At 34.9% G+C, this 17,828-nt stretch overlaps 2 protein-coding genes across 5 annotated transcripts in view; both read left to right on the forward strand.

Moving 5' to 3' along the window:
* The first annotated feature begins 154 nt into the window (after window positions 1–154).
* On the forward strand, window positions 155–9,830 carry LOC142973557 (thiamine pyrophosphokinase 1). 3 transcript variants are annotated; one of them, XM_076115383.1, is made up of 7 exons: window positions 155–336; window positions 795–987; window positions 1,474–1,640; window positions 3,350–3,436; window positions 3,815–4,094; window positions 4,892–5,014; window positions 5,726–9,830. In XM_076115383.1, exons 1-7 carry the CDS (start codon window positions 307–309, stop codon window positions 5,746–5,748), a joined length of 903 nt encoding a protein of 300 aa, XP_075971498.1. In that variant the 5' UTR covers window positions 155–306; the 3' UTR covers window positions 5,749–9,830. The 3 variants fall into 3 exon arrangements, with proteins under 3 accessions (XP_075971498.1, XP_075971499.1, XP_075971500.1); XM_076115384.1 differs by having other exon boundaries at window positions 828–987; XM_076115385.1 differs by lacking the exon at window positions 155–336 and adding an exon at window positions 650–717.
* A 1,351-nt stretch (window positions 9,831–11,181) lies between these two features.
* Vha100-2 (V-type ATPase subunit a family protein Vha100-2) overlaps window positions 11,182–17,828 on the forward strand; it is a 30,426-nt gene continuing 23,779 nt past the window's right edge. The window contains exon 1 of one of the 2 annotated variants that reach the window (XM_076115388.1): window positions 11,182–11,332. The gene's annotated coding sequence lies outside the window, so the exon portion shown is untranslated. Of the gene's footprint in view, window positions 11,333–11,767; window positions 11,906–17,828 lie in introns of those variants that run through there. The other variant, XM_076115387.1, reaches the window with a different exon arrangement.

Below are 17,828 nucleotides of genomic sequence, written 5' to 3' on the forward strand. Positions count from 1 at the left end.
ACACTGAGTTAGGAGTCATTAAATATTCTCATAATTATATTATGCATTGTAATTACTATAAGTTTGCAATATTGGTAATCATCCCATATTAATATATTTTATAATTGGCAGCATTCAATTTTGCAACGAGATTTTGACATTAGCAGCCATTAGCTCTGTCAAATTTGCGAATTTCAAACTTCGCAGTTTTAGAGATCTTGTTTCCGAGTTTCCAAACTTTATTTATTTATAATAAATGTTCTCATTCAGTAAAAATAAAACGGACTGTGATTTAGGTATTAAAGCATAGGCTAACTTTTAATCACCATGAGCGCAAATGGATCGATTGATAATCGGGTTCGTATACATACAAAAAATATAATAATAAACTGTTGTAATATCTGATATTTACTGGGAATAACATAAATTATTATAGGTACTCAATTTTAATATGAAATCACTTGAGTACACGGAATACTTATCGCAACGTTGCAATATTGCCGGCATGTTCAAACTTATGTGAAATCAGCAATCATTGATAAGATCCAAGTTCAAGTTCGAAGTCATTGTCAATTGATATCAGTGTAAATAATGAATTATTCTCCCCACTCTTTGACTATTGTATGTTATAAAATGCATAGCATTTATTATCTAATAACTATTAGTCATTGGAAAATTTCTAGAGCTATTTGCTTGTGGTTTTTCCTATTACTAACACTTCGTAAATAACTCGTAATAGTAAGACTGCATTCTGCGCACTGTTGCTGTAGTAGTTGCATTTGTTAGTTGTGTCTTCATCTTTCTATTATTTTTAGGTGAAAATGTTAAGTGATTACTTATGTACACAGCGCCCACAGTGTGGAACTCCCTGTGCCGTGAAGTGCTGGAAGTGGAATGTGACTCAAGTCACAATGCAACAGTCCGCAGCGGCTCTCAAATATGCTGTTCTCATTCTCAACAGACCTATTTCCCAGCACCACAGTTTTGTGAAAAGAATTTGGAATGGTGGTATGTTATTATGATAATTAGTAAATCACTGACAGAGACATGACTTATTATTGTAAGCATGTATTAGATTTATTACAGATGTAGGACATTTCTGGTATGAATTGTAAAATTTTTGTTTGTGATTATAATTGTATTTGCATGTATTAGGGGTAGAAATACTGCTACTAAAATTATCAGAAATTCAAGACTAAATGCGAGGGAGATTTTTCTGTCAACAGAAAAAAATCTATAACTGTCTTCTTTGAAATACAAAAGCAAATACTCTAAGTTCATTGTCCTCAATGGTTGCAATAGCACCCTCCTAACGAGCTCTAAACCTTTAATAGTGCATTAGCACATTAAAAGGCAAATGGAATAAAACGAACCAAAATGGAGGTGCTTATTTCTTGTAAAGCAAAGGCACAGCATGTCAGAAACATATGCTCTTGTTGCATCATTAATCCAAACAATAAAATATTAAATATTATGTTTTCGAAACATTTTCAGCAACTGTCAAGATGACTGTTGATGGTGGCACTAAACAATGGGATAAATATCTCAACAACATGTCTGAGGAAGTCAAAAAGGGTATAAAACTACCCGACCTCATCACCGGAGACTTTGACTCCATCACTGAGGAAATATTAGAGAAATACAAGAAGAAAGGTTGTAAGGTAAATCTTGATCATTATGTAGATTAGTTTTGTACATTATGTTCAAATTTACCCTTCCTGTGTAAATCTCGATCCCTCGGAAACTAAACTAAAATGTAGCATGTGTTATTTTGGGTCTTCAGCTACCTACATACCAAATTTCATCATGATCAGATCAGCAGTATTTGCGTGAAAGAGTAACAAACATCCATACATACTCACAAACTTTTGCATTTATATTATTAGTAGGATACTATGACTAACAATAAAAGAAAGAAAAACATATACAATGGATTAGAAAAATTAAAAGTAATTCTACTGGGCTTTGTAAAATACGTCTGCAGCACTGGAACCGAAAACGTGCCAAAAAGGCCAACCGCATTGCCAGGTTGAATGGCCTTTTGATCACGAATAGTATCAACTATAGTCTTTAAAATATAGCTTGATTAGAATGACAGATGTCAAACTGTTTTGACTAGGGTTGTAGAAGTATTGATCAAAATCGATAGCGAAAAAATCGAATCTAAAATAATTATATTCGATTCAATTATTTTTGAATTAGCTTTTTATGAATTGTTGTTGTGAATCTTATTGTTTAAGCAAATTCGTATAGGACGACCAGCCCTACTTTTAACACCGCACGGAGACCTCTCCTTTAGTTTAGTATTAATTAGGATCAATTAAATAAAACAATGAAATTAAAGTTAAACAAAATTAATTTATTCAGTTAATGGTGTAATTCTGATGATAGCGATGAGGATGATAGTAATATAGGATGCGCAGTTAATAGTGCGCATCCTAAATCAGTATCATCCTCATCGCTATCATCAGAATCGCTGGAACAATCTTGGAGATTAATTATTAATTCTTGGTCACGAATAGTATCAAAGTGTACTTCGCGATTAACGATTAATCAGATGATTTACTCTTATCTATTGTGTCTCCTCACTAAAATTTTTGCAACATGACGTAGCCTTGTAGAGAGGTTGAAAATTATTAGGTTTATTTTTAAGACTAAAGAAAATAGTACTGATTTTTAGTTTAAAGGCTGATTGTATTGAATTATTCTGATTTCTTATTGAGGATCTGTATTTAAAAAATAGTTATAATGCTAGACAAGACAGATTTTTCGTGTTTCAATTTGTAATACTCGTTAGACGTCACTACAAAGTTGTGTGCTCTGTTTTGCTTAGAACTGTCATTTTAATCAAGCTATATTTTAAAGAGTATAGTCGCTTCGCAATTTGTGTTGTAGATTGCTGGTTTTACATTACAATAGTATATTGTATGCAATGTAAACATTTTAACTCGTAAAGATGTGGGTAATTACCTTTATCAAGAAATTATCACTTAAAGTATTACTCAGCTTATTGTCTATAATAATGTGTATGTAAGAGGCTTTACTATAGCAAACATAATGAGTAATTCATCTAAAACTTTTTATTAAGCAAATTATGGGCACTTGTTATGCTTTTTTATAACTTAAATCACTTAGCATTAGCATTCTCATCTAAATCTGTTTAACCATCATAGTATAAGAAACAGACAAAATGCTATGTTTAGATTTATTGAGTCTTTTAAATTACTTTCTTAGATTTTCATGACTCAATATAATTTAAAAAAAATACATCAATTCTCTTTTTAACACTAAGTAAAACCTAAGCTGTGTTAAGCTCTGATTAATATAGTATTAGATCAGATTGTTCATTTGTTTATTTTTCATTTTTTAGGCCATACACACTCCTGACCAGGATCACACAGATTTCACGAAGGCGTTAATGGAATTAAATATCCATAGCAACTCTATAGGAGTGGAGGTAAGTGAGTTTCGTTATGTCAGCTTTCGAAGGCGTGACATAATGGCAGTGGTGATCTAGTAAATGGCTGGTATGTTGCTAATGGTCTAAGGCCTATTGTCGATGTATGTTGATTATAACAAAATCAAATATTCGTTGAAATTTCATTTGTTTCTCGTCACAATTCTATCCGATACTGCGGAACTGGGCGTATAACATTTCGTCTATGCGGTACTTGCAGTGCGGCAAGAAAAGAAAGGCTGGTTTAGGAAATGGTTCAAATCGCCTCGTACGGCAGTTAATGAAAATTATAACAAAAACCGTGTCGCTGGGAACGTGTTAAGCAAAATTGAGATTATGAATCGGAGAATTTAATTGAATCCATTTTTTCTGTTTCAGATAGACCATGTGCTAGTATTTGCCCAAAGTTCTGGCCGGCTTGATCAGACCTTGGGGAACATACAGACTCTATTCCTGGCCAGGGACAAGAAGCTGATCAATCCAGACACTAAAGTGTATCTGCTGTCTGACGATGCACTATCCTGGCTCCTGAGTCCTGGAGACCATGTGATTACTATTCCTGAGGAGACAAGGAGCCATAAGAATTCTTGGTGCTCTTTAATACCTATCGGTGAAGTTTGCCAGCTGGCTACAACTACAGGACTTAAGTGGAATCTTGGTTAGTATATAAATACACTAGCTTCTACCCGCGACTTCGTCCGCCACCTGAATTTTCCCATGGGAATGCGTCATTTTGCCGGGGTAAAAAGTATGTACTTTCTCGAGTATCAAAATATTTCCATACCAAATTTCATAAAATTTTTCATAAATGGTTCAGTAGTTTAGGCGCGATTGAGTAACAAACAGACAGACAGAGTTACTTTCGCATTTATAATATTAATATGAATCAGATGTACACAACATTACGCCTGTTATACCAGAAGGTGTAGCGAGAGGGGTTTATTACACCTCCATTTCGCCAGAATCAATGTTAGTCCTATTTAATAGGTGGCAAACCTATTGCCATATATCGGCCACGTTACCAAACTCTGGGTTACTATTGTGAAGTATTCTAATATTAATTTGAAAATACCAAAAGAACGCCCAAACCCGACCTTATGATCAACAGACAAATACACTACCGACCGCGACCACAGGCAGTTATTTAACTCAACAAAAAAATAGAATCAACTATTTGTACTAATATAAATGTAACCCATTAATGACCCACTGCTGGGCAAGGGTCTCCTCCCGTAATGAGGGAGGGGTTAGGCCTTGACTCCACCACGCTGGCCAAGTGCGGATTGGGGACTTTGCATGCAATTCTATTACACACATAACTTCGAAAAGTCATTGGTGTGTTGCCTCGGGCTCGTACCTGCGACCACTTGCGTGGGGGGTACCATCTTATACCACTCGGCTATCACCGCTCTTGTACTATTATCTCTGTATAACTAATATGCTTATATATTGCAGATAATCAGCCATTGATGTTTGGTGATATAGTCAGCACGTCTAACACCTTCGATGGCTCGGACAAGGTGACAGTAAAGTGCAGCAACACTTTGCTCTGGTCGATGCGAATACCTACAGTTATGGGTTAGTAATTATACATGCATACTCATGAAAAATCATGTCTTTCTCCCATGTGGGCAGGCGGACCAGAGAACACCACTAGGTACGACCCCTACAAACTTCTTTTATTTCATTCATATTAAACTAGAGGCTGCCCGCGACTTCGTCGGCGTGGAAACCCTTCCCGTGTTAATCCCTATCCCTCAGAAACTCCGGGATAAGCCTATGCATTATTCCGGGTCTTCAGCTACCTATATACCAAATTTCATCGTAATCGGTTCAGTAGTATTTGCGTGAAAGAGTAACAAACATCCCTACATACATACATTCTCACTTACTTTCGCATTTGTAATAATAGTAGTATGTAGTAGGATTATCATACATCTTGTTATACAAAATTGCCGGCTACATATAAAGAATCTTCAGTATCATTAATCTCTTTTAATAACTTTTGACCCCAGCTGGCAGTGTACCGTCCGGTCCTGTATGCAAATGGCAATGTGATAATATTTTGCGATTTCTTCAACAATTATCGTAATTTTTAACCAATTTTTAGTATTTTACGTCGAATGACTTTTCGAATTCATGTAAAATTTCCTATGTCATGAATGTTTTGTCCACTGAAGACAATTTGTTTCGAAGTTCTAAAGGTGAAAACTTCAATACAAACATCATTTTGTTGTATAATATAAGGAAAGTAAGAAATATACATATAATACCTTTTTATTGTTTCAGGACCAGAAAAATCAAGCCACTAAAGGACACTGAAAATTCTTAAGTTTGCTATATACAATACTACTGCAGTAGTTTGACTAACATATTTATATAATCAATACATATTATTATGTAAATCAATTCTATGTTGTTAAATTGACGACGCTGGAACCAGAGTGATATGATTTAAATTACAGTACAAAAGCATGTTTTTGAGAACATTAAGGAAACGTTGCCTACGCTGTACAAAACGCACCAATTTTAAAGAGTTCTGATTTTTTGTAATTGTTTGTTCGTCTGTGACAATTTTAGGTGTAACTATGACGGTTAGGTGCAGCCTGGTGGTCAGCGAAGTCTTAGTGATAGGGTCCTGTTAGCTGCGAAATCCAAAAAAGTACTTACTAGCCAGCATTATCGGCAATAATGTCACTTACTCTGGTTTCAGAGTCGTCATTTTTGTTAAAGGCGTTCTACTTACTCGTACCTTGTACTTATACGTAACAACATATGATCTCTCGAGGCGCCAAATGCAGTGCCAATTTTCCAAATAACGCACTGTAATTGTTATAATAGTGATGTTTCCAAGGTAACAGAACAGAAATTATAATTAGTCCGCCAGTCAGATAATTTTAAAATATTAGACACGTATCTCTTTTTCCATTAAAAACCAATAAAGTGACTTACTTAAAAAGCATTAAACTTATGGAGTGGGAGCTAATGACGTCACGGTGTTGTACATTTTGTACTCCAACGTGTCGTCATGCGACTTTTCAACTTAATGTATCGCGGTAATAATTTGATTTTGCACAAAAATGACAAATACGTGTGTAATTATTTTTCACAATCTACTAGACGGACTAAAAAACAAAATTAGTCATTATCCCTATTAGCTGTGTTTAATATAAAAAAGGCACTGACGAGGTACTTAATAAATCTTTCTGTACATTTATGTATCCTTAGTTAGTATGGGTATCCGATACTTTATCTACAAGATAAAGTAACCGAGGCTAATAAGGGGTGAAACCCCTCACACTGTAGTGTGTAATATTTATATACAATTTTTATACTATGAAGTTAGGTATTCGGATTTTATAAACAGGTTATTATGAAAAATCTTTGTACTACAGTATCGTATAATGTTTTTTTCGTAATTGGATGTTATTCTTGCAACATACATATTCGGTTCGGCATTAATCGGTCCAGCCAGTAAATCAGAATTATATGTGCATGAAAGTTCGAGAAATACGCCCTATTTATTTCGAGAATACTGATCGACATTGAACCGGACAAGGTGTTGTCACAATCGGACCCAAAGGAACTACTGCTGAAAAAGTGCAGTAATTGCGTCGAGTCAATATTTTGTTCGATAAATACTGCCGACCTGAATATTTGTGTAGCAAGCGTTATTTAGCACAATATAATTGTAGTAATTTAAAATGAAAAAAAAAAATGTATGTGATATTATTTGATCTACGAAACTAGGAATATGGAACCAATGGTGTGGTTATTTTGAACAGGAAGTCGACCTTTATGTTGCAATCGACAATAATATGTACCTATTATGTTATAGATTATGTTCGTGTATTGAATAGTTCATGTTGACACTAAATGTTACATGTCACTGGTTAAGTAGGCAATTCGATTATGTATTGAGAGCTCTTTTTAGTTGCGCGTCCGCTGAAATCGGAGCTTACTATCTGTAAGGATTTGTCTCTTTGTATTCATTTCTGTGGCGCCATAATTTTATTTTTAAAAGACTCCGGCGCTACAAATCACTGTTGTGTCGCGAGGTCTTGTACGAACATACAAACAACAGACACAAAGTACAACCAGACACGAAACAACTATTTGTGGATCGCAAAAATAATTGTTCCGTGTGGGTATCGGAACCGAACTCCCGACGCAATGGTAGCGGCTTGGCGATCTTAACAACTGTGCCATGGAGGGAGCCAAAATCTAAGAGCAGACATCTAAAAAAGCCACCCACTGTTGAGAATATGCCTCCCCTTCGGTACGCCACTTGATAAGGTCCTGTGCTTGTCTCATCCATCAAGAAATTGATACAAACCATCAAATCGGTTCGTACGCTCTGATTCCGACGTAGTGGCTGCGTAGCTGTTACTACGTCGTAATAGTGAATTTTCAAAGGGCGTGAGAATCGTCTCATCGCTACACGAAAAAAAGTCGAGTATTTTTTTATTTACTTAAATAATAATGGTGGCATAAAATGTACCAAATATCCCGCAGGTTCGGGAGTCTTAAACACGACATTAGCGACACCATGCGTGTGATAACTGTCATTAAATGACATTAAATTAACCCCCTATCACACTATCGATACTAATATTATGTACTATAACGCTATGAAATGAAAAGAAAACTTTAGGATTACTTTGAGAGAAATACTTTGGAACGACGTATTAAGATGGGTCTATACTAGAGGAGGTATGCAGGTGCGTTCTATAAGACCTAGCGTAAACCAGCGCAGGCGCGGCGAAAATACTGAGAAATGAAATAAAGCTAACTCCTATGACATGTCGTTTAAAACACGTGGCGCGCGTGTGAAGTTTGCTTTGGCCTAACCCGCGCACCAATTCGTGTAATGTAGACTTATGTACAAGCTCTTAAAGAATGCGTTTCTAAAATTAATTTATTCCGCTATTGCGTAGACCCATATCTTGTCCTTTCGATCTTCATCATCAGGCTATGTTTTAAATTATTACCTCTCTTTAAAATGTTTTTTTCTATGTTTTTTTTTCTTATTGTACTTATGATGATGTTATGACTTATGGAACTCTCTCTAAAGCCCATAGATGATTAAGCAGCTATTCCCATAATTAGACATTCCTAAGAGGGTGTTGTACTTAACGCTCGCAGTTGTGATGTCCCCAAATTTTACTTAAGCTGTCCTATATTAGGTGTTCCAATTTATGTATGTCCAAGTAAGTAGAAATGTGCGAGTACATTAACTTATGCACACTTTTACATGTTAGGTCGGGGAAAAAGTCTTTTCGCATTATAGTATGTATGAACTTGTAATAAAATCTCTTTGGCTTCAGGAATCACAAATGAGTACACGGTTCATTAGGTATCTTTCTGTGAGCTTTTAGGTACCCAAATATTGAGCTTTTTTGTGTAGAGAAAAGTTTATATTACAAGTTCATACATACTATAATGCGAAAAGACTTTTTCCCTGACCTAATACGTTGGTGGCCATTCGAAACCGAGTAGCGGGAAATTGAACAAATAGGCTTTCTAAGGACTTTTACTATTGGCCTTATTTGGGTAACCCTACACCTACTACCCTTACCTTACAATTTTGTCTTAATTTGTTAACATTGTCCCTGAGCACGATAGTTATGCTGCTTGTCAAAGGTCAATTCTGCTATCGCTTAAAGTATTTCGATTTACGGCCAGTTTCACACATTAGAAGTACGTGTCATTGTGTCATATATCCTATCAGCTAATAAAGGGACACGAAATGTATTAAAACAACTGTCCAATGAGTTAAATGTACGTAAAATTATTGTAAATATTCTTATTTTACCCTCTGACGACCCAAATGTACCGTGTCTTCTTCTCTTGTCGCCTGTGACAAGACATGACCTCGACAATCGTGCTTAAACAGACTTGTCGTAATTCACAAACAACGCATAATTTAATACACAAGGTTGTTTTTTTTTTATAAATAGTTAATGTCTTACATTATTCATAGATTTTGCAGTATTGTTATTTTTTTCCAGTTAATTGTTTTAGAGGGTAGACTTAAAAAGTTTTTGAAGTGTTTTGTTTTATAGAGTAAAAGTGTTGCCATGTTTCGGGAATGAAAGAGTTGACTTAAAACTGTCAATTATAAATTGATAGTTTTAAGTAATAATTATATTAAGGTGTTTTTTTTTCTAGAAAAATCTACATTTTTTGTTGTTATTATGATACGATCCGTTTTTGTAATAGATTTAAAATATGTGAAATAATGTTGTTGTAAAATGTACTCATGTCTTATTGATTATTGGTTTCTAAATATCTATTTTATATACAAAGACACACTATGTAAATATATATACATGCATATTATTCGGTTATAATATGTGTCTATTTCGACTTAAATATACGTATATTTGTTTCATATTTTATTTTATTTTTTCATGAGACGTTCTCTTGCCGAATTGTATTACAAGGCATCTTCTGCAATAATAGATATTTCTTGTATTTACTAGATACGTGCATACCTATTTTATTCAAGTTGGGAACTTGTTCTAGTCGGGAACTGAATCTGTATCTCTATCAATCAATCAATATCTCAATCTCAAAGGTAATTTGGGTGGCTCAATAAACCTTTGTAAGATGAACGTTTAATTACAGCCAGTGTATTTTCTACCGAAATTGTATTATTAAAAAATACACACTTCTGTTATTTAAACACGTAATTTAAGATGAATGTGATTGAATTATTCAAAATAGGTCTCATTACAGTCTGAGGCCTCATTAATTGCAATTGGAAGGCTATTACCTTAAACGCTTAGCCGGATATTTACGTTCTCTTTCTTAGAACATACTCGATAAACGGCCTGTCTAAAAATACACCGGTACATAAGTATCTATTTGTTTTAATAGATTAAATTGTAAAGGAACTTTCTTGGCGCTTATAATAAATGAATCATTTTAACTCGTTACTGTCCCACTGCTGGGCAAGGGTGTCCTCCCGGAATTAGATGATGATGATCCCGGGATGAAGCCACCAGCAATTGAGAGGCCTTGATTTCAGCACGCTGGTCAATTGAGACGTTTTACTTACCTCCAAGAACTGCTAAAGAACCTTCGGGCAAGCAGATGCTGATAATAATTTAAAACTGATTCCATATTCTAGCCGTGTGGTTAGTAAAATAACTTATGTATACGAAATTTATTTGAGTTTAAATAGTAATGGCAAAGTTAAGACCACATCTGACAAGCCACCAAAAGCCTAATCGGTCTCACCAGAAATGAAAATATGTAAATAATCGAATTTCAATCTTTCTTTTTAAAAAAACCAATAAAGAGAGATCCAATTTTATCAGGAAGTAGAGCAGAGTTAATTTTGTACTTCCTATATTATAAACGCGCTTGGTCTAAAACACAAATATTGTATAATGTTAAAAAATAATAAATGAGCGCTTAAATTATTGTAGTAAACAAAAATTACCTTTGAATACTACACATACGCTATTTAAAAAAGCGATAATTACTAAGTATTTAATGATTTAATACATTATGTTTCGTCGTTAAGCGCCTGTCGTTATCCTATTTTCAACCCGTTTAAATAGTGTGACAAAGGTAAGTTATTCTCTGTTAAAGTAGTATTAAAATTAGTAGAATAAACTCTAGAATACAAATAGCATTGCTTTTGTAAACTATGTAAGCAACATATTCGCTAATTCGTTCAGAGTTTAACAGCGATTGAATCACGCAATGATGAGCCGCGAGGCCGCGGAGGCTGCGCCGGCGCCGGACTGAGCAGTGCTACCAACCGCACGGTGTAATCACGAGATAGCTCTCATCTTCCTTATCATCAGCTGATGTGAAAACAACACTGACATCAGAAGGCACTGCCTGAATTTTTACACAGAAATATCAACGTTAGTTTTACTTGTAAGTATCTTTGTTTAATACCTTTTTCTTTTTCTTATTATTTTATATTTTTGAACTATTGATGTCGCAATGTTTGTCTGTAACTTTTTAATTTATTCGTTTGTTATTCAAATTTATTCTAATAATATCTTGTGGGTCCTTGTCGGCAAAGACAAATATATGCTTTTGAGTTATCTAGACCAACTAGATCGTCCTTGTCAGGTTCTATTTCTGTTGTGTGTAAAATGTTGTGTATGAATTTAAATTAATTACGGTCACAAAATTATTTACATGAATTCATTAAATAAGTTTGCACAAGTGTTGTTGAATGCGCGTGCGCACATTTTATACAAAAACTCATTAAAGGAGACGTCAAGTGAGCCTAAAACAAAATCAATAAAAACCTTAATGAGTCGGTCGTCAAGAAAAATGAAGTTAGGGAATAATTTAAGCATCACATCACGAAGTTAGCACGGTCACATGCTCGGCGGCACCAACATGGCAATATCAGATGAACGTCAGTTAGTTGCCGCGCGTTCGTCGCGCCAAACGTGTGACCGTGCGAGGACTGCGTCGTTAAAAACACGATCACTGGTGCGTCTACAACCTTATTTATACACTAATAACCCTAACTAAACCTAAACGTTTTAATAATAAGGTTCATTTCTCCGGAACACGTTACTAACAAAAATTCCTAAGAATAATTACATTGAATGTAACGTTCGGAACGATAGCAACCGCCTTGACGATCGAGCCTTACGTTACACGAGTTTAATACTTGATGAGTTGAATCGAACATTTCTTCGGTACGTTTGTTGGTAATTAGTGAGTTAAATGCAGTTTGATATCTAGCGGCCAGGTGTCGTTCATTAATTGTTGTTCAGTGTTTGTGCAATTACTCGGTTAGTTAACAATCTGATCAAAATCGTTTGGTAACATTCCTTCACTAATTTATTTTACTAATTTGTTGTTGTAGCTTCTAATGAAGTAAATTCTTTTGTAACATGTAATTTTTAATCAAAATTTTGAGAATATTTTATTGCGGTATTGTCTGCCGAAGATTAATCGTTATGCTAATCAAGTTTAATGTTTGCTTACACAATTTTATTACCTATTTACATAGAACGAAACGATATTACTCACAGGTTACTTAAGCTATTTTATCTTTGAAGTTCTTTACCGCGCCTATCCCCTTTGCTTCTATGTATATCTGTGACACTGAGAATAAATATTTAAGATAAATCTTTATCGAGTTGCGCCTACGCTCTTCATCGTTCTTCATGATATATTTTAAAGAGTTTCTTATCATTTGTCTGTGTCAATACCTGGTTAGTATCTAAGTCTGTGTCAGTCGTATCTTGTACAGCCTCGTTCATTTTTACTGTCAATTTAGACATATTTAAGTTCTACATATCTTACCCTGTATTTCTCCTTCCTTCTAAGTATTTATACTACTATAAATATTAGTCAGATAGAATCACGTGCCTCACATAGATGTCCTTCATCATCTTCCTTATTGTCTTTGCTATGTTCTACATAAAATGTATCAATTGCATTGTCGTGTCTTCAATGCTATTTGCATTATGAGTTGCAAATTTCCCTATAAGAACGTCAGAAGCAGAACAAATTACTAGCGGCTCAGCCTATAATCGGAAGCGCATTTTTTCACACTCATTACATATCTTCGCACGTAGCGTAATTTGTCCCACTAGAAATCAGTCATCCGAGTCTAATAGAAGCTTGGCAAGACTTGGTTTTTGCTAATCATCAATCATCATTTGTCGTCAGCATAAACTTGCTTTTATCAATTTTTGCTCACGTTCCTTATCTGTTGCATATCTAAAAGTACTTGAACGTGAAATGTATGCTTAAAAACTCCTATGTTTATTGCCCGGTATTTCCATTTGACAGTCGGTAACAAGCCCCAACAAATGGAGCTGTGAACTCGTGCCGCGTATTACCAATTTAATTCAATCATGTACCTAGTTGAACATTGCTTAGATGTTTGTTTAGCGAGTTTTCGATTCATTGTCACGTGCTTTAGATAAAAGGCCGTTTGAACGAGATAACTTACTCATCTTACTACATATCTTTATGAAAAATATCTGTGGCTTCTGTGCGAGATAAAATGATTGATAGACCTGACAAGTCTGTCACCAGCCACACTGTATCTATGGCATTGAATTGATCACAAAATTTTTGTACTTAAAATAATGTTACACCCGAACTCAATTATTACTTACACGACGAAAATATGCAAATTGTGGCCCTTATAAGGAAACAAGTTCATAAAAATTAAGTAAATATATTTTACACGGTCAATGTTTGTCACCGACAGTATGAAACTCGCTGTCACATGGCTGGCCCCGCCTAATTTCAGGGATACTCCTATTAGCGGCCTCAAGTTGCCAATCTATACATCACGACCTGCCAAAATCTGTAGAGCAGTTCTAAAGCTTGAAATTTTCCTTCACCCATGATCGATTACCTCTATGAAATTTTATTGTAAACATGGGCATCTGATCTTAACATCTGCGATACGTGATTGTTTCCAACAAACTCCTAATAGCTCATTCACTGCAACAATGTAACCTAAAATTGTACTCAATTTCCGTCCACAATTATTCCGTTTAACTGTGCATTTATTAAATTGTAAAACTGCCAAGTCTTGAACCTATAGCTTAGTGCTATAGGTTCACAGATGTTCTTTGTATATTCACAGTAATAAAACTGGATGGTACTTCGCTTAAATATTAATGTTACACGAAAATGGAACGCAGTTACTGCAAATATTGAAATTATTCGATGAGTAATGTGCGCAAACGGCTACGTAATTAAAAACAAGTGAGGAACAGCATTTGTCATTAATTCATGTGTGACTGACAACCATAATTATTGGGTTCAAGTCGACTTTATTACCTCCGGCGTCCTAACAGTTGTCCAGTCCATTGTTACAAATCTACCTATAATATCATTCCCTAATTTTATGTATAGCGGCCCGTCCCGGCTTCGCACGGGTGGACAAATATTATTATAGTTTTTATTAAGGATCCTTTTTTTTCAATTAAATTAGCCTATATTAATCAGTGATAATGTATCTTTCATTAGGCAAAATAATTTTAAAGTTGGTCCTGTAGTTTTTGAGCTAATATATAAATTTACTTGCATACATTTTTTTCCTCTTTATATTATTAATATAGAAGTATAGACTCACAGTGGGTACTGGCCATAAATTTAGTCATGACGTCTAACAGCATTAAATCGGTAAATATTCTTATTTACCTAACGAGCACAATTTATTGGCAAAGCCACTCACCATGTCCATTCGCGTTAACTATTTCTGTCTAATATGCACTTGGCTGTTATTATTAATTTCCTTATAAATTGCGTATGTAATTATTGTCTTAGTTTCTTGGTACATAAGTCCCCAAACTGCATTTGTCCAGCGTTGCGGACAGAAGGCCTAACCCCTCCCTCATTTCGGGAGAAGACCCTTGCCCAGCAGTAGGACATTAATGGGTTAAATTTAATTTCTTGGTACATTATTTCTTGTGAATTTTACATTCTGTCGTGAAATGAGCCGCTGTTGTTCGCTTCGCAAGCTAAAATTAGTTAGTTTATCTCATATATTGCAATTGTTTATAACGGCTACTAGTATAACCGCGAAATATTCTTGTACTTTGAAGTATGATCCCGTGCTCTGTTCTTTGAAAACACCTATAAATTGTTTGTTTACTCAAACCTATAACTTTTTCTGTACGTAAGTGTAGAGAATAGTTGTAGGATGTAATATATATGGCTTGAGAACCTCCTCCTTTTTTTAAGTCGGCTAATTACAGGTAATTGATGCTAATCTATAGTAATGAATGGCAACCGAGTTGTTGATACCCATTTATCATTGTTTCAACACAATACTATACTAAAGCCCAGTTTCACCGTTCCAGGATAAGTAGCAGATAGGCCAGATAGCTTATCAGAAGAAATGTTGGCTGTTATTTTTATTTAGTAGCTGTAATTTTTTCTAGCATAAAGTTTATCTGACAGTTATCTGTAAGCTGTGAATCTGGCTAGACTAATTGCTTTCAAAGGAAAAATAAAAATTCAATAATCCTAACTAGGGCACTATTGGCTTTAAATCCTTCAAATAACCCATATGTGCTAATACATGTCTTTATAAATGACACAAAAAGATTAACTGTAGCAATTACATTCCACACTCGCAAATCATAAAAGGTCAGGTAATCGGAAGTGAGATAAGTGGACACCGGAAACTGGCGGCTGGCCTTTAAGTACTAGCAAGACAGCCTGCGCTCTGTATGACTAGTACGAACAAACAAACGTGATAACCTTCATACAATACTGTTAAGATTTATCCTGTCGTAGTACTATTCCACCAAATTAGAGCCAAGTTCAAGAGATTCTTTGTCGTTTCTTCCTCCTTACGCTTGTCACAGTCTATATTTTTGTTCGTATTTCAGCTTGTATTCCACTGAACAACTACAGTATTTCCATACTGTGGTATTTTCGTTCAAAGTTTGAACTATGGGCTTCCTGACTTTATTAATTGGCGATTCGGATATTATAAACCTCCGCGAGTTCACGCAGAATTTGCTTTATGTTCCAAGAAAAGAGATCATGTAGCGTTAATTGTGACATAACTATTAGCTTTAAATGGTTCATACGTTACAAGTAATAAGTATTAGACATTGATAGCTTTCTACTTCTGTCGAGTGTCGCGGTCTGACCGACCAGTATTGTATAACCATTTGCAGTAGATTATTAGATTTCATATTTATTATCTCTTGTGGTTTCCTCTCATATCCTGTAGTCGTAACATGCAGTATCTCGCTCGTGTTAATTACTATCGTGACTGTAATTAGCTACCTAGTTGTTAATAGTGAAGGTTTCAAGGAAGAATAGGAAGTCTGATTACAGATCTTGATATTTCCGTACCTGTGAATAGGCAACTAAGTAGATCCACGTGATGAATACTTAGTCAAAGACAAGATACGTCCAGAGTAAATAAATTTGGATGTAAAATTAATACATTAATTTATCACTGGCGGTTTTTACAAATAAGGTGTCCAATATATCATTGAATCTCAGTTTGACATTGGAACAGCAGCTAAAGAATGTTTAACACGTACAATATAAACAAAAATTAACGCAACGGCTTGAGAGTAATATCAATATTGATTTTCTTTGTTATAAATACACTGATCCACTTTACCAACTAATTGTTTGTTTTTATTCTTACATTATGAAATTACACGAATGTAGAGCAGCATGGAGGATGTTTGAACACATGCCTTTAACCTTTCATAATGCTTTACTCTATTTGTTCTCTGCATAGCTTTGTTATAATGCTCTTAGATAACGGGAGATCACTTTTATAAGAGTATTTTTACCTATTTTAGTCGGTATAAATATAGATTCAAGTACTGTTGATCTTTCAAATATTTACTTACGCCGCGAAAATGTTCTGGCATTATGTATTGTTCCAAATAATGTTTACTAGGTATAGTAAGGATTATTTAAACGAGCGGAACGAGAGCTGAATGCTTAATGTTCAGTATAGTCGGGTTGTGTAGTAACAACCAGCAATCTTGCAAGATGAACAAACAAATGTAACGCGTTCACTTCATTGTTTGAGTCTGGTAAACGTTACTAATCGTTGTAACTGCCTTGTCAATCACTTGTTATGATAACTACTTACGAGCTGTTCAAATTATCTCAGTGCCTACAGACTTAAAAATTCTTTTGTTGCCGTCAAATCTTTTAGTTAAAGAAACGTCATTTAATTTTTTACAATTTAAATTGCATTTTTTGCCTTCATGATTTTTTCGATCGGGTTCCAAAGTCGTTTTACATTCGTGATGGTTTCGAGACTTGTTTTAGAACGCCCACACGCGGCCGTTGCATCAACGGACACGCGGAGCTACTAAATATCAACAAACTTTCCAAAATCTAAGATGGTCCAACGGTCCAATGTGATGTAACCACATACTTAGGTGGCCCATGGCACACTGCTTCTCTCACACATGTGAAAACAAACAACTGTAGTAATTAGATAAGTTCTCTAACTGTTCAATAAAATAAAACGATAGCATTTAGTCTCAATGTTTCTGCAATCAGTTCATTTGATTGATTGTTTGATAATGAAGTTCTGCGTAACTCGTTAATGAAGCATTGATTTCTACTTGACATAGATCATAAAGTACCTGTCTGCGTGATTATTACTCGTTAATTGTAGTCATAGAACAAATAGAGGTGTATACGATATCTTTATTTGCGTGTAATGGCTCATACAGATTAGATTTAACCGAAAAAAACGAGTAACAAAGTCAATATTTCTTATTAACTCACGTGGATACTCTTTTACTTTACTTGTAGTTTTATTTTAAAGTAGACAATTGTTTAGGAAGTGGTGATCTCGGCAGTTATTGTCAAAGAGAATAGTAGATTGATGATAAAAAGTGCGGCATTCGAGAGCCGTAACCCGCAAAAACGTCTGGCC

Source organism: Anticarsia gemmatalis, chromosome 6, assembly GCF_050436995.1.
Source record: "Anticarsia gemmatalis isolate Benzon Research Colony breed Stoneville strain chromosome 6, ilAntGemm2 primary, whole genome shotgun sequence".
NCBI classification, from domain to species: domain Eukaryota; kingdom Metazoa; phylum Arthropoda; class Insecta; order Lepidoptera; family Erebidae; genus Anticarsia; species Anticarsia gemmatalis.

Coding starts and splice junctions, on each gene's coding strand:
- LOC142973557 (XM_076115383.1), top strand. CDS start 307: ATGAGCGCAAATGGATCGATTGATAATCGG. Junction 337..794: donor ATGGATCGATTGATAATCGG/GTTCGTATACAT, acceptor TATTATTTTTAG/GTGAAAATGTTAAGTGATTA. Junction 988..1,473: donor GAAAAGAATTTGGAATGGTG/GTATGTTATTAT, acceptor AAACATTTTCAG/CAACTGTCAAGATGACTGTT.